The 21,445-nt window shown below is 43.7% G+C and overlaps 1 protein-coding gene across 1 annotated transcript in view; it reads right to left on the minus strand.

Annotated features, from left to right (window-relative positions):
- Positions 1–3,193: 3,193 nt before the first annotated feature.
- The window catches only part of NUDT5 (nudix hydrolase 5), a 339,854-nt gene continuing 321,602 nt past the window's right edge, over positions 3,194–21,445 (minus strand). Inside the window, exon 11 of the mRNA XM_078654858.1 lies at positions 3,194–3,546. Within this exon, the coding sequence (XP_078510984.1) occupies positions 3,431–3,546 (116 nt within the window). The 3' untranslated portion in view covers positions 3,194–3,430. The remainder of the gene's footprint in view (positions 3,547–21,445) is intronic.

The raw sequence follows: 21,445 nt of genomic DNA on the forward strand, positions 1-21,445 counted from the left end.
ATAGTCATAAAGTCCACATTTGTAAAGCGCACAATCACCCGCAAGGGTCTCTAGGCGCTGGGGGCCGTCGGGAAGATTAAGCAAGCTATTGCCCAGAGTCACATGGTGCTGGGCTAACCTGCCGCCGGAGCCGGGGATCGAACCGTGACCCCCAGATTCCAACGTCAGTCGCCCTGGCCGCGGCGCCACACCTCTCGTTACTCGCTTACAAAAAATGACATACAAATCAGTGCCTATTATATCTCTGGTATGGAAGCAGTAGGAGGAGAGTGTGGGTAAGCAATACATCAAGTGGAGCGAGCGGTCTGTGACACAGCAGACACCGGACGGCAAGTTACATGCATTAAATCGGGCAATAGGGTACCCTAGCTGTGTTGTTCTGTCCTCGTGTTTATTATCCATTGCCAACTAAGTGTTGTCATGTAATTGTGTAGGTATTTATAATGTTATGTATACGTGTTGTTACCCTGTAGTAAATCGTACTCTCCATGTAGAAGGTCAGGGCTGGTTATGGTGGCAAGCCAATAATAAAGGCTACAGACCTGATGAAATGGAAAATGCTATGCCGTACGTCTGAGGTCTGTTCCGTTATTACAAACATAGTGAAAACTGCTTACTTATAGTGAAAATGTGTTAAAGATAATAGGCCATTAAGGGTGGATTGGTATTACTCTTTGTTAAAACCTACGGACAGGAATTTTGTAACTTGGAATCTGACCGATTACTGCAATAGGCAAGGGTTTTGGTGTTTGCTACCCAACTGACATAAGCCCAGAGGATAAAAGTTTTGTGTTTCAGAGTCCTAGGTAAATCTTGTACAAAGGGATTCATTTTGTTATGTCACCTGTCATTTTACACAGGTTTGCAATTTCATATGCAACAATGGGGTGTTTGTGTGGCATGACAGCTGTATGCGTCTTCCAGGCTCTTTAAAAAAAATTTTTTTTTTAAATTATATATATGTTTGAGAGTCATTCATATTCTGATTCCAACTGTTACAGAGTAGAGCATGGCGCATTGACCTAGCCCACTGCAGCCACTGGCCTGACTGCATGTGCACATATGCTAGAAATGGAGCATGCACCAATGACCGCTTGTGCTCTATTAACTTATTTGACTTCTTTTTAAGCAACCCTTTATGTTTACTTACTTTCTCTTATTTTTGATTTTGTTTGTTTTTCTGAGCACCCAGCAACTCTGCAGTGCATCGCATCCCACGTGGCCAATGCTTTTAAACCAGGTGACCATCATGGAGTACTGTCCGTAGTGTATCTGTTTTACCATTCCAAGACGACATTCACATTAAGAAGCTTCTTGGATTGGTAAAAAAATTAGGGCCAGATGTGTGAAGCTTATTTGAGGTCACAAACAGCGAATCTGGAGTTCGCGGCTACAAAAATACTTTTATAAATGTACAAACACCAAATTGTGATTCAGTAACTTGTTCCCGAATCACAATTTGTTTTTACAACCCAATTCAGAGACCTATTTGGAAAGGGTGTATAAGGGTACCCCTTCTAAATACCGAATCACAGTGGTATGTATTAACATTTTGCAAGTGAATTCTGGTTGCAAAACATTCATATTTTACTACCTCCTCCAAGGAAAGGTGTCCCCACTGGACGCCTTCCTAAATGACAATGTAAAAAACAAAAACGTTTTTTTAAGAGCCTACGGACCACTACTTACTCAAAATAAAAAATGAATGCTAATTGTTTGATTTTCATTATTTCTCGTCTCGTTTTGCATCACATCTCGTTTTGCTTCGAGGTGGCTTGCTGACCCCAGCAGGACACCATCCATGGGATCGCTAGCATTCCTAATGGGTCACAAACGGCAACCTACTTCGTTACTATTCATGAAATAGGTAGATTTGTGACCCACTAGGAATAGTTAATTAAAAAAACACAAGTTTCATGTATTAGGAATTGCAATTACCCAAATGCGATTTTTGGATTATTGCAATTTGGAGATCGCTACTGCTAATGTTAGTTCAGCTGGCTCTTAGTCACTATGCACAATACAATCCTAAAATGGCCACTCACTGAAATGTTGAATTTTTTATTTATTCTTCAGCTAGGTTTATGCAGTATCATTTTATTTGTTTCTCCTTTTATACTTTTGATTTACATAGCGAATGCTTGTTCAGTCTGAGGGTGGAATCGGGTATCTAAACTCACCAGTAACTGAAGAGACACTTTCAGTTATAAACCAAACCTACTGGCACTGTCAATGCTGGTTTCCAATATTTTTCACGTTTTTTCCAAATTTACCAGCTGAAAGTTAACATTCTGTGTGGATATTATATTTCCCTGATTGCTGTTCTCCAACATTTCAGGTGGAAGAAAGACACATCGTTTCATGCAGATGCAGTGGCACTAGTAAAAACAAGTACTATGCGCCACTTGTAGCCACCTACTTTCTATAAAGGAAAAAAACACATAAAACAATCTTTAGGCGTGCAAGGCATACACCACGATCAGTAGTGTTGAATGGCACACACGTGTTTAATATTACACGAGAAAAACAGCAGCTGTCGAAATGTCTTCCCTCGCCCAGGCAGCTTATTGAAAGTTGGGGGTCAGGTATATGGATGTTATGGATAATAGTGATTTACTACCCTTGAACACTCACAGGGGATAACCCTGCAACACAGACTGGGATTTACAACAAGGGCGGATAGCACATTTCTTCAAGCCTCTGTGGCTCAAAACAGTGCTTCATTGTATCCGGTGGCATTCGGTGCTTGGCACCCGTACTTAAATGTAGGCACCAGCCCTTATGATAGTCTGTCACATGTTTGTTTAATAAAAAATAGAAGAGCACCACCTCAGTTGTTTATTAATTCAATATAAATGAAAAGTGACTTTGCCTCCCAAGCCATTATCAGAGCTTTGGGGGGCTGGAAAAGTGTGAATTGTCACACATGTCGGAGTGTGAGGATTAGAAGTTGTGTTATGATCATTGGCAGCGCTGGCAGGAGCAATGGATGGTGCAAGCTGCAGCGGCTTCTTGGCGACATCCCTGGCATTTATTGTTTCTCAAATTAATACTGGTACAAACCAGGATGTCTTCAGATCTTGCTGTATGGCACACTTTAATCAAGTTTTGCTCTTAGAATCTCTGCTGGTGTAAAGAAAACCCGATGCATGCAGATCAATAACAACGAATTGTTAGAATAAAAGATAACACGAAGCCCTATAAACCTTTATTAGTTATGCACCGCTGAAGAAATATTCAGTGAATCATTAATAAAAAGCCTACAGCATATTTGGTCCGTCCTGTCTTAAGTACGGGGAATGCTATTCATGTTAAAAAAAAGGCTTTAACTCGAAAATACCATGATGTACAGTCCCCTTCAGCACAGGCGTCGGCTAAAACCTTAAAGTTCATGCAGCAGCGCTCCAAGCGCTTGTTTCAAAAGCGAACATCAATTTTCGCCTTTCAGAAATGGCAGCTCGAATGGTTTGGCGACTGCGTGCTCCAACGCTAAGGCGTAAGTGTAAACTCGAGCATCCACCACAATGTGCTCCTTCGCCACCAGTGCTGAAAGAGAAGACGATAATACCGCTGAACAATAGTGCAGCAAACACGAAAACAAACCACAGACGGAATGAAGGCTAACCCTAATCGGTTCAAACAAAGCATACAGAGACACCAGGAATGCATACAGTCAATGTAACGAATCTGTGTGTGTTACAGGTGTCTAAATCATACATGGATTAATCAACACCCTATAGTAAATGACACTGATAATGTTAGCCTATCTGTAACACTTGAAGTTTATGATACAATAAAGGGGTGAAAAATATGTAAGTTCTGTCTCATTTAAAAACATGTATTTCGGTTTGCTTCAGAAAGACCTTTAAACATACCAACCCTGATCTAACCAGCACTGGCAAAGCTAAAAAATAGTCTGCCTTTGGTTTGGGTCCCGATTTACCTGAAAATACCTTTCAACAAAAAATGACTGACTTCTGTGTTCAATGCATTTATGAGATAAATAACTTAATTTGTGATGATTTCAGAGTACTTTTGAGATGTGAAATAGTACCCCGTTCATTGCTATGCAAGGTCTCTAACGAAGGTGGAATGATATACCAAACGACCAACGGCATAAAGTGAGAGTCCCTCTTTCAGGGGAGTAAAAGTCCAAACTATGCATAAATTCTAAAAAACTGCTAACAATAAGCCGTGGAGACAGCTGCACTGTGAAGCTAGACGTAAAAAATATGAAAATACAATGTTCTTAATAACTATTACAAGAGAAAAATATAATATTCCTCCTTATCAGTAGGAGGACCCCGAAAATGATCATATTTGAAGTTTTAACTTGCAAACCCCAACAATACTGATCTACGTTTCCATGATATCTTCAAATTATTGGCAAAGACAGAAATGAAATCTGATATCAGAGAATCTTTGCAAACTAAACGCTTGTGATGAAATTCAGACTACAAGAAACACATACATGAAAGTGAATTGCATTCACTGCTTTTTTTGTACTGCTAATTCGGTTAGAGAAATTACCTCATTTTCTTTTATCTGGAGTGTAATTCTCCAGTATTAATTATCCTTAGCCTAGACCTCAAGATGAAATAACGCAGAAATAGTGCAATTGGCCAATTTACCCCTTCACCACTAGGCCTTTTCCCACCCTGTGTTAAGCCTTTTTTGGGCTATTTGGGGTAGTTCGCGCTAAGGCCCCTGTAATGTTGTGACCACATAAGGTATCCCTGCCAAATTTGCGTCCTTTTCTTCCAACACAATGGAGATTTTAAAGGTACCCATGGTTTTTTGATACCCCTGGAAGGGACCCAGAAATTAGTAAAAATACAGCTTTTTGAGGAGGAGGAGGGGGCACATGAAAACGTTTGTTTTTTCCCCCTGCAAATAGTATCAACACAGGATTTCTGGTGCTGAAATCACCAGCTTTTCAGGGACTGACAGACTTTTGTCAGAAAACCAAATTTTGTTTACACAGTTTTGGCATTTTACTGGGACCGCCTATTTTTGCTATTTTTTGTGCTTTCATCCTCTTTCCAGCTAATGGTAACAATGGATATGAAAGCAATGATGGATCCTGGACAGCTATATACTTCTGAAACTTAGACACAATTCTGAATTCAGCAAGGGTTCATTTGTGTAGATCCTCTTAGGTTTTCTTATCGAAACTAACAGTTGAAAATAGGACAAATTGAAAACGAGTTACAAAAAACAGCCATTTGTGCCAACGTTTTCATCTGTAACTTTTTCAAAGTACGACAGAATTTTTTAAAGCAATATACCGTTACATCTGCTGGACCCTTCTGGTTGTGGGGATATATAGGACTTGTAGGTTCACCTTGAACCTGAGGAACCCATAGCCAATAACTGAGCAGCGTTTTACAATGGTTTTTTATTGTGTACCGGGTATATAGAAATTCATTTGGGAAAATATAAACAGGGAAAAATCGGTATAAAAGACACCTATGTATTTCTGAAATGGAAACTAAATATAGAGTTTAGAAACAGTAGCTATTTGCACATCTCTGAAATTGCAGGTACCCATAACAGCATGTGATTATAGGACATTTTTCAAAATGACTTCTTTTTTACACATTGTCTTACATTTGGAAGGCAGAAATAGGTAATAACAGTTGCTCTACAACTCGGTGTCCCCCAAGTCTCCCGATTTTTACAGTGAAAACTTTCCCTTGGTAGGTTTCCCTAAATGGCAGCCGACCCCGGGACCAAAAACGCAGATGCCCCCTATGTACCCAAAAATGACCGAGTTTTGCAAGGGGGCATGAGTTTTTGGTCCCGGGCTTGGTGGCCCTCTAGGGAAACCTACCAAACTCACAAAGTTCGGAAAACTAGAGACCCGGGGGACTCCCGGGAGGTATGGCTTGCGTGGATCTCCCGTTTCCCTTCCCAGAATCCCCTGCAAAACTCAAATGTTGCTGGAAAAAAATCACTTTTTCTCAAGTTTCCCAAGATGGGAGCTGAGCCCGGGGCCAAAAACCCAGGTGACCCCCCAATATCCCCCCCCCCATATCCCCCTAATTTTGATGTCTCCTCAATATGTTTTGGACCCTTGCCTGTTGCGGGTATTTGACCCACGCATGCGAATGAGGTACCATTTTTATTGGGAGACCTGGGGGAACGATGGGTGGTAGGAAATTTGTGGATCCACACAGATTCCAGAACTTTCCATTACAGACATGTGAGGAAATATGTTTGAGATTAGCAAGGGATTCTGGGTAACAGAACCTGGTGAGAGCCAGACAAGTTACTCCATTCTGGATTCCACTGGGTGTCTAGCTTTAAAAAATGTATAGGTTTGCTCTGTTTCCCTAGGTGCCGGCAGAGCTAGGGTTCAAAATCTACAGCTAGGCACTTTGAAAAAAAGGGTCAGTTTTCACTGTGAAAATGTGGTGTGTCCTGGTTACGTTTAGGGCCGTTTCCTGTCACGGGCACTAGGCCTACCCATACAAGTGAAGTACCATTTTTCTCGGAAGACTTTGGGGAATGCGAGTGGGTGGAATTTTGTGGATCCATACAGATTCCAGAACTTTCTTCCACAGAAATGTGAGGAAAATAGGTCTCCCTATGTGCTGCGCTGGGCCCAAAATCCACTGGTAGGCATATTGCTAACAACAAGTCCTTGCCTAGTGGGTTTTCTGCAACCCTGGGGAGGGAATCGGGTGGGTGCCCGGATATGCCCATTGGTATGCCCATTCTGGGCCGCCCTCAAGCATAAAAAAAAGCCAGCGTAATCGCTTAGCTCTCTGATGCCCCCTAGGGGGGCCAGGCCAGATCAGGGGCTACAGCCCCCATCTATCTACGAGGGGGAGGGGGACGGTGTCATTTCTAGTGGAGGTGGGGGCATTGACATGCCCATTCTAGGCAGCCCATGCCTCAGAATTGAAAAAAAATATATATATTCCTTGATGCCTACTGGGATTTCTGAGAAGCCCCCATCCCAAACTTTTATGGAATTAAATCCCTGGTGCCTAGGGGGCTTTCTGCCCCATGGGGTGAGGGTAGTTAATGGGCTATCGCCCCATATGTCTCCCAAGGAAGGGGGGGGGGGGGCAGGAAGACTATCATTTTGGGGGCATTGGCATGCCAATTCTGGGCAGCCCCCACCCCCAAGTATATAAAAAAAGAATCCCTTGTGGGCTTTCTGCCCCCATCTGCCTCCTGGAGGGGGCAGAAAGGCTGTCTGGCAAAATGTTATGGAGGGAGCAAAGGCCCATGCCCAAGGGGCCGCTCCCCCCTTCCTGGTGGCTAGTGGGTGGATCCCTGCTTGGGGATCACCCTCCTGGGGGGGAGATTCTCCCCTTTCCAACAATACCTTACCCATGTTTTCCGGTGCTTGGGGGGATGAGATAGCCCCACATGCACCAAAACTGTGACACTGAAACGGAGTTCAGATGCTCCGTTCATCACCACCCCCTTTTGTACCGCTTTTGGCCGCCATAAGTGTGGCAGGGTATGCTCAGACCTGAGTCCCTTGCTCACTTTGCCACTGGATTCAAGCAAGCCGGGCTGAAGACGGCTGGAATGCCAGAAACCGGTCCTCGGTAGCTTGTTTCCGGTCCAAGGAAGGCATGGCTTGGCAGTTCGCGCTGGACTGTTCCCATGAGGCACAGGGTCAGACTTATTTGCATATAGCCATGTCTGAACTGGGGTGGCAGAGTGGGCTAAAGAACGGTGATGGATCAAACCCAGATCTTTTGACTGGGTGTGAGTGTTTGATTGGTTCAGATGCTCCGTCCATCACCACCCCCTTTTGATAAATCAGGCAGAGGCAGCACGCAGCAAACATGGATTCAACCCGGATCTGTGACTGGGGGGTGAGTATCTGAAAAGTTTCAGTGCTCCGTCCATCATCTCCTTGTGTTTGCTTTGTTCGCCTTAAGTTGGCCCAGACGTGGGTCCCTTGCTCACTTTGACACGGGATTCAAGCAAGCCTGGCTGAAGAGGGGTGTAACCCCGAAACCGTTCCCAGGAATCAGGTTTCCGGTTCATGGAAGACCTGGCTTGGCAGTTTGGGCTGGACTGTTCTCATGAGGCACAGGGTCAAGAATGATTTGCATATAGCTGGGTCTGAACTGAGGTGGCGAAGTTAGCAAAAGAATGATTATGGATTCCACCGAGCTCTGTGACTGGGGGTGAGTGTCTGAAAAGTTTATTTTGCAATGAGATAAATATGATTCTAAAGTCGACCGACAGTTGTCCCAAGAAGAACATTATAAACGTTCAGACGAAGATTTTGCAAATCTGATCAAACACAAACTCACCGATCTGAAGTGTTGGAGAAGCGGAAGGATGGCTGTCCAAAAAAGAAGCTCAATATTTGATCACCGACAACCCGAGGACACCATTAATATATGTCCTCCCGAAAGTCCACAAAGACACCCAGAACCCTTCCGGAAGACCAATTATCTCCGGAGTGAATTCCATCCTGGAAAGGCTAGCCAAATATTTAGACACTTTTCTTAAACCTCTAGTAGGAGATACCACCAGCTACATAAAAGACACAATGCAGGCCATTACCCTACTAAAAGGCCAACCCTTTGAAGAACAAGAAGAATATCTAGTTACGCTTGACATCGTCAGCCTGTACACAAACATCCTGCAAGAAGCAGGTCTGGAGGCCATTGAATTCTTCTTGGAGAAACGCGTACGTCCTCATAACATACCCCTGGTTCTTACGACAAATGGCGGAAACATGTTTGAAATATAACTTTTTCACCTTCAATGGATCCCAATTTGTTCAGATAAAAGGAGCCGCAATGGGCTGTCCATTCGCGCCGGAAATGGCCATAATGTTTATGGCCTTAATCGAGGACAGGTGGATCTATACCAACAACCCATATGACGGCCACATTAAAATGTGGTACCGTTATATTGATGACGTTTTTTATGCTATGGTGAGGCACGGGAGAACAACTTATAGAATTTCTTAACTAGGTCAACAGTAGGAATAGAGATATTCAGTTCACAGTCAATTCCAACAAAACTGAGATTAATTTCTTGGACTTAATGATCAAACATGACGGAGGGAGTCTGTATAAGAAACAAACCGACAGAAATACCGTACTCCATTTCTCCAGCTTCCATCAACGATATCTTCGTGAAAACTTGCCCTTTAGCCAGTTTTTGAGAACAAAACGAAACTGTATGAAAAAGGAGGATTACTTTGAGAATGCGAAGGCACTCATGGAGAAACTCGCACAAAGGAACTACCCAAGGAAACTCTTGAAGAGGGCTATGAAGAGATCCTGGTACACCCCCAGGGAAACGCTTCTGGTACCAAAAGAACGAAATGAAGATGTACCATTAGTATGCGCAACTACATTCTCAGGATGTACCAACAATATGAAGAAAATAGTACGCAAAAATTGTTCCACAGTAAAAGCCTTGGAATCACTGAAAGACCCTCCGATCTTTGCACTAAAGAAAAACAGAAGCCTAAATGATCAATTGGTACACACCGATACATCTAAGAGAAAGAACACCCAGCCAATTCGAAATCTGTTAGCACTACCACCCATCAAAGGACAGAGATGCAGTAACTGTTCCTCCTGCGAAAGCACAATAGAAGGCTCAATGTTCATCTATGGCAACAAGTTTGTAAAACACGAGGCATTCACGAATTGCAACACGCATAATGTAATATACTGCGTGATGTGCCCATGTCCAAAAGCATTCGTTGGCAAAACAACCCTAGCCATCAAGAAGCGTATTACTCAACACCGTTCAAGAATTTGCTGCAAGGTCATCAGTGCACCAATGGTCACACATTGCATGGAACATCAGCATGGGCCCACGATATAAAATGGACTGTATTAAAACATGTTTCTGGAAAAAGCTGACACCATCCGGTCCGGATTTGAAGCCAAAACTATCATGTATTTAAATACTATTGACAACGGAATGAACGAAATCAGCGAGATCAATCATTTGGTATGATACAGCTTCCCTGTAGCTCTTCTTTCCTCCCCCGTCTCAGATCTCAATGAATAATTCTTATTAGGTGATGACAATTGCAGGCACGCTAAGAAACATGGTCCCCTACACATCCGAGGCATCAGAGTAGGCTCGCCACCGGGGCCTGCCCCGAGACTCCTAGGTGCCACTAGGCCCCGTGCAGTATATAACACCTTTCTACGAGGTACACATAAGCAAACAACGTAGTAGCTTACGTCTAAGAGCCCCCAGCTTCATGGTTATGAGAATCCAAATGCAGATACATTCTACGTGTTTCAGAGTGACATCAACATGAATGAAGTAGCTTCACTTTAAGAGCGTTCAGCTCTATGGTAACCAACCGGAACCACGTCACAGCCAGGCAGAAGCAGTTCTGCTTTAGAATCCGGAAATAGCTCTCTGAACGCCGCGGCTCGAGCAAAGGATCACAGCAAGAGATTGACAGCGTAAGAACCACAGAGATTTAGTCCCTGCACCACGCCACTTTGTTGCAGGAGGGACCGAGTGAAGTACGCTGCATTGGCGCGTCCCATTTGATTACAGCCTGGGGACAAGCGGAAGCTTCCGCCCGGGGTGTTTCCCCCAATGGCCACGATTTAAGCTAAACGCCAGGACTACCAGGTACAGATCACCTGTATACCACAAGGCCAACCATCAGTGTTGTAACGCTTGCCACTATGCCTGCTTGCATGTACACAGCAGTTATGAGTACACTCTGGGCCACTGGTAATTAAAGGAAATAGTTATGCTTTCACATTCTAAGTTTCACAAAAGCAACTGCATTTAGTTAGTACACTTGGCACCCCCCCATGGCACCCCCCCCACCACCACCCTTCAATTAGCAGGCACCTTCGCTTTACATTAGAAAGAGGCACATTCTAAAAGAATAACGTTCGAGTAAACCAGATATGGGGGGCGTGACCCACAACAGTGACCATGTCGATGCCTGACCTTTCTTCCCAGCCCAAGGCCATTATCGTCTGTAGACCAAGATGTTTTACGCCATCAAAAGACCAGAATTGGTAGACCAGAATTGGTATGTAATGCTTTCATTGACAACTCACTCCCAATTGTAAATATCACATATAGAAATAGTATTCTGATTAGTTCCCACCCTTTCTACACACACAGGTACCACCAGTCCTCCTGGTCAAATATCCACCCAGATGAAGACCTTTGGTATAACAAACGCCACGCAGGTCGAAAAGCATTGGTTATACGGTTTTGAGAGGCGAACCTAAAGAACCCAGGAAAGATCGGTGTCCAGAATTTTTGATAAGTTTAGAGCCCACTCTGTACGGCCCTAACCTGGGTTTCAAACTCTGAGGCGATCTCCCACTGGCTTATAAAACATTTTTGTATTGTGAGGACCTTAATGTGAGGAGTCCCCGTACAGTTATTGAAGAAAGGAGTAGGACTACCTTTTGCCTGTAGAATTGCACAGTTCTAGGTTGTTTGTAAATTGTACAGTTATATGTCTTGTGAAATGTACAGATGGAAGTTTAATGTAATTATGGTTTATAGGTCTTGAGTACTCATTTTTCATGTGCATACCTTATATACCATTAAAAAAACAGGCTAGTTATCTAGCAAGTCCTGCACAGGGACAACATGGCTTGGTGAAAACAACAAATACGTTCTGTGTATTCAATTACAACCCAGGGATAAACAAAAAAATCCAACTAGTGTAAAATAAGATTGGGATCTATGGTGTCAGAGGTATTATGTTTTGAATATATGAAAAGTTTCAGCACTCCGTCCATCATCTCCTTGTGTTTGGTTTGTGTGCCCTGGCATGGCCCAGGCCAAGAGTATGCCTGTCTGCACCCATCTGTGCCTCAGCAGGGCTAGGCCTACTCTCTTGGCTCCATCATTTGGAATTTTCCATTGGAAGGTATTGTTTGAGTGGAACAATACTTGTATCTACAACCACTAATGTGTGGAACTCTTCATGCTCATTATGCTGATCCTTTAAGTGGTTGGTTTGCTCTTCCTCGTCCCGCATAAAATCAACTCATTTAGTGAGGGGGAAGCAAAACCCCCCCCTTCAGCAGTTCCCACCAGTACCACCCTTGATGGTTTCTTGCAGTGTGCAGTGGGGTTATTACTAAGGAAATCAAACTAGCCGAGAGAAGACTGTATTTACCATCGCTCCCACCCCCTCAAACAGGTTTTATTAAGGAAGTGGTAACTGAAGCTGAAGGGGGTCTTCGAGGTGGTAATTAATAACTCTACAAATAATTCAGGGTCTACCCTTTTGTCTCCTGTCCAGAATGTAGGTGTGTAATAGCATCAAATCGGAAAGTGAGGGGGAACGAAAGCGAATGGAGGAAGGGACAAAATCTAAATAACAGCGTACAGTTACGAAGAAGGGATAGCAAAGTATAGACTTAGAGGAGATTAGCAAGGTCAATCAGGTGGGTGAGGAAAGGGCCATACATGTTCCTGAGGAGTTTTATGATCGTACTGCACACCTCATGGCTGATGCAATAAAACATATTATGACCCGTTTGGGAAAAGTTGAGGAGCAGTTCTAATACCTAGAGAGTATTATTAAAGATAGGGGGAGTTCACCCTTACCGACAGAGTTCTCAGCACAGAGAGTAGATGCTAATAATCAAGGAAATAAAACATGTTCATTATCAAATATAACCCCAGATTCTGTTCCGTGTGTCAGACCTGGTACAACAATGATGCAGGCTAATCAAAGCGCACAAAGGGGTGAAGCAATAGATTCTTTATTACCCTCTCAAGAGTCCCCTCAAGCCCACTCTCATGTCTATAATTAATAAAGAGCTAGCAATTTCTTACCCGCCCACAGGTTAGCACAGCCACCTTTTATTTTAAAGGCGGTCTGATCACTTGTATTTACCGCCTGATAGTACCGTATATATTTTGATTCGTACTTGGCATCCCTCCACTACGAGATGGGACGAGTGAGGTTTGTCAAAGTCTCATTAATAAAGCAGCACCTCTGTGCATGAGAAACGCTAATCCTCCTCGATCTGTTCTTGACGAAAACCTCACAGCACAGAGTTGGCCCTACTTTGAAATCAGTGGAAGGTGACTATGTAGTTCTAAATTATAGAGACCCTGAGTGTTTATGATTTTTGTTAACACGCCTGAGTACCTTGGGTTCCCATACCACAAATATTAAGGCACACCCACTAGGTTACTTTTATCCTCCTTATCACATTCTCAGAATTAGCCAGAAATGCACTCCGAAATTTCCCCCAAGAAGGGTTCTGTTGGCAACTTTTGCTCATACAAACCGATAGGAAGTCTTAATTGGGTTAGCGGATATTGATGGACACTGGAAGTTCTCCCATCCAGGAAATATTAAGAAGGTGTGTGGGGGAGAGGAGTCAAGGGAGTAGAGCCTTCAGTTGTTGACCATCAAATAGTGATCCTTACTCAGTACTATCTTGGAAAATAGCGGGGGATTGGCGCTAAATTGAGAAATGAGGATTGGATGGATTTAGGCTTGCATTTTGATCCGATTTGTTTGCAGGAGACTTGATCAGTGGTGGATTTTCAAATAAATGGGCTTTGCTCTTTTTGTACATCAGCAATCCACTCTAGTTCTGGTAGTGCAATGGGTTGGCTGGTATTGTTCAATGCCGTTAAATATGCATATGTGAATTCAAAATAGTATGTTCCTCTCTCTGGTATTAACTTTTTTACCATCTAGTTTAGGAATGGTAGATCTGTTAATTATACATATTACACAATTTTTGATCGGCATAATTAACAGGTGGCTGATAAACTATAGGAGGAAATTTGTAAAGTAACCTCTTAGAGATATCCATTATGCATCATGTGGTTTGTGGGTTTTATTTGCACAATTTGTAAATTTAGTGGTTTGCGTGTATGGGGGATAGAAAATAAAGAGGGTTACTCGTCCCGTTTTATTCACTCCTTCTATGGGGATGCATTAAATGCAATTGTAAATTTAAGTGATTTGTCTTTTCTAAATGATTGCATTAGTGCTCCTTTTGTTCAGTGCCCACCCTGTGTGTGTGAGTGTGGGGGAGGTGGGGGTATGCTGGTGTTATTGATTTTATGCTACTATCTAGTAGGTTTGCCAGTTTAGTGGAGGAACAAACTTTTACCCCATTGTCCTAGCGATCATAATACTTTAAGAGTGTCCAATAAAGTAAGAGTAGGATATAAACAACTCCCTGAAGATCTCATCAGATATAATCCAAATCAAGTTATTGGCTAAAATGGGATTGAGTTAGTCCAGACTCGGACAGCAAGCCTGAGCTGCTGCCGACCAGAGACAAGTTTCTGCCTTCCTGCTGCTGAGCCAAGCTCGGGCAGGGGAAGGCAGAACAATAGGTATCCTTTCACAGTGAGGTGTGACCACCTCCCAGACAGGATTTAATGTATTGGGGCAGGGTGGGAGCACTGACCAGCACCACACAGTCTGCGTGCAGGGCACACTTGGTGCCCTCCAAGCATAGCTCGTTCAAACTAGTACAGGGAGCCGTTTGCTCCGGCTCTGAAGTTAAACTGGACAAAGGACAGAGGAGAGACCCCTGAATTGTCCGAACCCTTTCCTTAGGGTATTTAAGGGCTTACCTGTGGATGGGTCCCTAGATTCGTTGTGGGACAAGATTAATTTCCGACACCACTTCTTCTTAGGCCGTCTGGGCACTCTGGACTACGCTCTGGGCATCACAGCGGCAAATAGGAAGACTCATGCTGCTCCTGATCTTGTTGCCGTGCTGCAATGTCCGTGCCTGTGCACCATACAGGAACCTTCCAAGGCCTGTGGGCATCAAAGACACCTGAAGGAATCTCCCTTTAAGTGAAGGAGTAACTTCCCTGCATCTGCAGGCATCTCAACTAAGCTGACTGGTCTGCTGATCCTGCGCTTCCACGGACTCCGAAAGGCTCAGCAACACAGGAGGTGGTTCTGCACATCTATCGTGGCCTGCCCTGTCCTCTCACCAATTTTGAGGCCATAATCGCTCGTCGGAGCCGCAGGAAACAAACCCCTGTGCACAGCGTCGACTTGCAAGGGCTTGTTGGCTACCTTCCATCAAGATCTTCATGCTCTACGTAGGCCCAACCTCAAGCATCTCCAGGGACCAAGATCTTCATCCTCACTGCATCTCTTGAATCATGGGCGTACATTTTTGGTGAGCTGCTCGAGGTCCTCTTGCAACTCCAGTGCCTCTGGGTCTGCTTGAGGGGACATCTTTGTATTCTTGAAGCTCCCCTGATTACTCGGGCCTGCCCGGACTTTCCTGCTCGTGGTGAGTCTCCTGGACCTTGCGGGTCCCAAAATTACACCTTTATCCACTTCCAAGTTGGTTGCAGTTGCCAAGGCTTGTTGGTGCTCCCACCAGACACCGACCCCTCAACTCTCGACATCCGACGTGGGACAGCTCGTGTAGGGCTCCTGGTCTTCCACAGTAAAAGTAAAAGTAAAGTCCACATTTGTAAAGCGCACAATCACCCGTAAGGGTCTCTAGGCGCTGGGGGGCCGTCGGGAAGATTAAGCGAGCTATTGCCCAGAGTCACATGGTGCTGGGCTGACCTGCCGCCGTAGCCGGGGATCGAACCGTGGTCCCCAGCTTCCAGCGTCAGTCGCCCTGGCCGCGGCGCCACACCTCTTCCAGTGTCGCCTGGTCCACACAGCTGCAATTCTAAAGTCACTATCAGCTCCCCTGCCCCAACCAACATCAGCGTGCTTTCGTCTTCCATGCCTCCTGGTCACTCCTGAGTGGCATAGACTCTGTTCCCTCTGCTTGCAGGTTCTTCACAGCTTGAATCCACCTTTGGGTTCCACCAGCCACTTTCACCTTCTCCAGCAGCAGCACCTCTCTGAAATCCTCCATTGGAATAGACTGCAGTTTCCGACGCCACTTCACACCTATGCACCCGGGCTCCCCTGGGGCAGGTATCCGGCTACCTAGGTTTTCCATGGTGGCTCTCCAACCTTCTGACTTCCAGAGGGTTTCTTTAGGGTCCGCTGGGAAGGGTCCTTCTTTAAAATTGCAACCACAACTTAACCATTGACTTGTATTGATCACACAGTCGTGTTACCACTTAGCAGACAACCTCTGTGGGGCTCCTAGTTACGCCTTGGGTCCCCAACAATTCTACATCTTCCGGGCACAGTCTTGACTCTATCGTGGTTCGCATTTCAATAATTAAGTATATGATTTGGTCACCAACTGGTGGCCAGTGTGTATTACAAGCTACTTACCTGTTGCTATTGAAAAGTATTGAGTGCACTGCGTGCTTCTCCGGCTAGGAGATACCTGTATATGTTAGTGGGTGTGTTACAATATATACATATTTTTATAAATACACTGTGTGGTTCTTTTTCACTTAATCTACATCAATAAGATTAGGCTCTGGTAAAACAAGCTGCTTTATACTCCTTACACTCCTTCTGGACTAAGCCTGTCCACAGCTGACACTTAAAGAGCTTTCTAAGGTTGTCTGAGACCACTAAAATCAGGAAAAAAGGTTGTCTGGATTGATGCAGGGTGCCCACTCACATAAGTGTGCATCATATACCAAACCAGCTTCTCACAAGGTTCAATATGGGAGTGGAGGAACCTTTGGTTACCCTATCATGTAGGTTACACTGACACCATAGTGAGAATATTATTTTTAATGAATTTGCATGGCGCAACAGCTACCCGGAGGTTTCCCGGCGCCCTGGACCTCCACTAGGCTAAGGAAGAGTCTGAGGAGTTATTGATTGAACAACCAAGTCTTAATGCATTTTTGAAATTTTACATAGTTCTGTTCATGACGGAGCGGAAGAGGTAGCGAGTTCCACAGAACAGGAGCCAGCTGAGCAAAGGAGCAACCACCCATCCGTACTCGTTTGAATCTAGGGATCACAAATTTAGCCTGCTTCGACGAGAGAAGATGACGAGCAGGGATGTATTATATAACCAGCTCATAGAGATAGCTGGGAGCCTTACCACTCTTGATTCTGTGCATCAAACAGAGTGCTTTAAATTTAGAGCGGTTTCCAATCTTTAGCCAGTGTAGATCACGGAGGTAGCCTGTAATGTGGGTCATTCTAGGAAGACTATATAACAGTCTGGCTGCAGCATTTTGAATCACTTGCAGTCGACGAGTAACATCTTTATTGGCTCCTAGGTACAAGATGTTCCCGTAGTCCATCCTTGATACAATAATGGCTTGGACTACTGTCCTTTGTGCCCCTTCTGGTAGCAGCCATAGGATTTTTCTCAGCCACTTTTAAATGGCAAAGCATATTGAGGTGGCCTTAACTGATTGTTGTCGCATGGACAGTTGGCCATCAATAATGATGCCCAGATTGCGAACGGACTGTGACGGTTGAGGAGTAGGACCCATTTCAGTCGGCTAATGCAGTGAATCCCAGAGCTCATTCTGTTCACCAGAGATAAGAAGCTCTGTTTTACCGCCGTTTAGCCTCAGTTTATTGGAGTGCATCCATTCAGCGAACTTTTTAAGTCCTGTATGGAGGGGTGACACCTCAGACTTGTCATCAGTCGATAAAGAGAAGACAAGCTGGGTGTCGTTCGTGTAGGAAAATATAGTAAGGCCCGCTTCTTCTGCTATAGTTGCCAAGGGACTGATGTAAACATAAAAAAATAGAGGACTCAAGGTAGAGCCTTGAGGCACTCCAAGAGGGAAAACAAGAGGGCTGGAATTATTATTCTTGGAGGAGACCTGGAAAGTGCGATTCGATAAGATAATGGCTCTCCAGCCATTTCAGGGCGGAGCCACCAATACCCTTAGATTTAAGAGTTTGGACCAGGGTCGCATGGGATATGGTATCAAAGGAGGCACTCAAATCAGGTAGTATGAGTGCCACTGTGCTACCCTTGTCCAACCTTTGACAAATTGTTTCCGCCACTCCCAGGAGTGTAGACTCCGTTGAATAGCCTGCTCTGAACCCGGATTGGGACGGGTGTAGGAGATTGTGGGAGTTCACAAAATCCGTTAGTTGATTATTGACACACTTTTCCAAAATTTTGGAAAATGCAGGCAACAGTGAGACAGGGCGAAAGTTGGAAAAAACTTCCAGATCAGATCAGCATTCGCTTTCTTCAGTAAGGGTATAATCATTGCGTGTTTCCATATGTCCGGCACCACTGCTTCCTCAATTGAGGCATTGAGAAGATCCCTTATCCCAGGATATGGTATGGCCCAAACGATGTGAAACAAATCCTAAACTGTCAAAGAAAGGTGTTCACCAAGGTTGTATCTTGGTGCCTTTCCTATTCCTTATCCATACAAATGGATAAGAGGCACATTTTCTGAAGGGAAATCTTGATTATCTTAAAGTTGGTAGGGATTACATTCCCACACTATTATACGCTGATGATGCTGTCACACTTGCGAGGACTGCAACCAGTTTACAGAAATCCCTTGATGTCTTTGTAAGTTTTGTAGAGACCCTGGATCCAAAAGTGAATCATACTAAATCATATGATGGTATGTGGGCCCACGAGAACTAAGTCCAAAATATTCATGGTACAGGGAATGTTGGTTGAAAAAATCCAAAGATTTTCTTTTCTGGGAATGGTTTTCGACACCCAGCAATCCTGGTACTTAACGGTAAGAGCCATGCAGACTTCTAGACCAGTGGAGGCCCTCTTTTGCCTTGCTGCCCACTTGCGACAGAAACCAGTTAAAGGGATGTTAACTTTGTATAAAGCTAAATGTCCCTTGATCGCCTCTTATGGGCAGGAGTTTGGGGTATAGTAACTGCTCTAAGCTCCAGGTAGTAGTGAATAATTTTACTCAAAGGCCCATCAACGGCATATTACCATTATGAACTAGGTCTAGGACTCAAGGAGGACAGACGTAGCCTTGCCCGTTTGTTGTTATGGACAAAGATCTGTCTCACTCCAGTATTCGAACTTGCAAGGTCTATTATATCAGACTGTCTTCTGTTATCTAATGCTGATTCCATTCCATGGCTTAGGTATTTGAAACATACATTGCAGGAATTGGATTTGATTGATTTATTTTACAATCCTTTCAATATGCCCCAAGAAGCAAAACTTAATAAAAGAGCATGTAGCAAATGGGCACATTTGCAGTCATAGAACCAGCAGAGCTCCGAGACACTTGACTGAGTTGACTACCCATCCTCAATGTTATCATGCCTCCTTATTAATACTAGGTACATCCACAACTTAACCCACAAGTGGGTCTTATATTCACTATATGTAAGCTACATGTCTATATATTTTCCGTTCTCTGCTACTTGTCAGTTGATTGTTTATCTATGCTGGATTGGATTTGTTATCTTAAGTCTATATACATTTCTCTAATGTGTGATTTCAATATGCTGTATATATTTTTTCATTTTAAGTTAATTTTAACATTTTTGTCTGTTGTTCCTTATGTTTTGATGTCTTCAATGTTAGTATTCCTGTTTAACAAAACAACATTTGTACATAGTTATCACATTATAGCCCTGAAGTCCACATCTATGTGGACGTAATGCGTTGACTGGTATTCCTTGGCACACACGTATGAAGCAACAATAAAGAGAAGTTTTCTAATAACCTCTTTACAGCTTTTTGATATACCTTGTATTAATAGAGATATTGCGAAATGTGGTGCACAACTGTTTTATTTATTTACCTGTTCTTCCCAATCTGGTTTGGCACTCCTGGGGCAGAGGGTGCCTACAGAGAGTGCACACATTTCCGATCAGACGCTTTAATTGATAGACTGTCTCTGGGGAGATAACAGTTAGGGTGTGGCATCTAGTGTTGGTTCACTGCCCATTTTTTCTTTATAGTTAACTTGTCTCCCTTATGCACCCGCAACACAGATTTTATTCGACTAGGTTCAGTTTGTCTTTGATGCACTTTTTAGTAGACTGTCAAAAGGAAAATTTATTTAAACACAATATTGTAATTTTCAGCACATTTATTAAATCTGATATTGATGTCTTTTAGTGTATTATTTATGCTTTTATGATTGCTTTGTGTATCTATTTTCAGTGCTTTTAAGATTTACATAGGAAATCAAATAAAGCTTGTTTGACTGGACTCCGAGTATTAGAGGTCTCCATGACAAAACGTAAGTACCTGCATAGGGTATATTATGCTCTCTGACATTAAGCAGCAAGATGAAGCCAGGTATAGACCCCTGCTGCAAGCAATCCAGTGCAGAAAGGGAATGTTCTTTCAAATGCTACAAGACTGCCCTTGTGAGGAAATGAGTTACATTATATGGTTTGGCTATGCAAACTCAACATGTAATACTTCCCAACCCCTTTGGGACCCTCTAGAGTTCGTTTGTCAAATCTTCAGCTCAACCCTGGGTAGCTGTAGATCTGAACAACTTACACATAGAGTAAAGCATTAAAACAGCCCCAAAACTATTTAAGAAGAAATCAACAAGATACTTTGTCAAGGGCCCACCGTCCCGGAGCTAGAAATGCTGGAATTTATAGTTGTTGGTGTGTGCAATCGTGGCATCTGCAATTGTGACGTCATAGCATAATCGTGCGGTCAAAAAAAAAGCCATCAAATGAAGCTTTTGAGTCAAAGAATCTGGGAAAATGTAGCGCAGACCTCATATTAGCACTTGTGATAGAGTCGCATTCCATTAAAAATAGTCATATTTGTCTTACAAAGCGGGTGAACTCGAACAAAATCGAAATAATCAACATAGTAGTAGTAAATCTGCTTGTGTATGGTGGGTGTATTTATGCAAGCATGTGTTGGGCAGAGATCACACCTCAGACCACTGAAAGGAAAATGCTACTTCCCAGTATGCATCTGTTCTTGGCATGTAGAGCTGCAGAGTTACACACTGTGCATAGATCGCCACCTAGTGTTGGGCCCGGATGTTTGCAGTAGTGGTCCTGAAAAGTTCTTTGGAAGTCACGAGATAGGTGACTCCTCCTTTGGACCACATTGCGCATGGGCATCGGCTCTATCCTCAGATTGTTTTTCGCAATTAGGGGAATGATGGAGCTTTGCAAGAAAATGAAGGATGTCCATGTGAGCTGGATCTAATTAAGATAATACTGGAACAGACAAGGGTAGCCGGGGAGGTGGGTGGGCGTGTGTAACTCTGCAGCTCTACATGCCAAGAACAAATGCAATCTGGTAAGTAGCATTTTCTGTTCGAGGCATATGAGCTGCAGATTACACACTGTGCATAAGTTGTATAGCAGTACCCACTCTTAGCGGCGACCACCCTTATCTGTTGCAGTAGTTTGAAATAATGTTTCGAGAACAGCCTGGCCCACATTAGCTTGTTGTTTGGTTTGCACATCTACACAATAGTGTTTTGTGAATGTGTGCGGTGTAGACCATATAGCTGCTCTGCAGATGTCATCTAGGGGAATGTTCGTTAAAAATGCCATTGAAGCCCCTATTTTTCATGTAGAATGGGCCTTAGGAGGAACAGATAACGTACGTTTAGCTTTGTGGTAACAAATCTCTATGCATTTAACAATCCATCTAGC

This window comes from Lissotriton helveticus, chromosome 1_1 (assembly GCF_964261635.1).
Source record: "Lissotriton helveticus chromosome 1_1, aLisHel1.1, whole genome shotgun sequence".
NCBI lineage: Eukaryota > Metazoa > Chordata > Amphibia > Caudata > Salamandridae > Lissotriton > Lissotriton helveticus.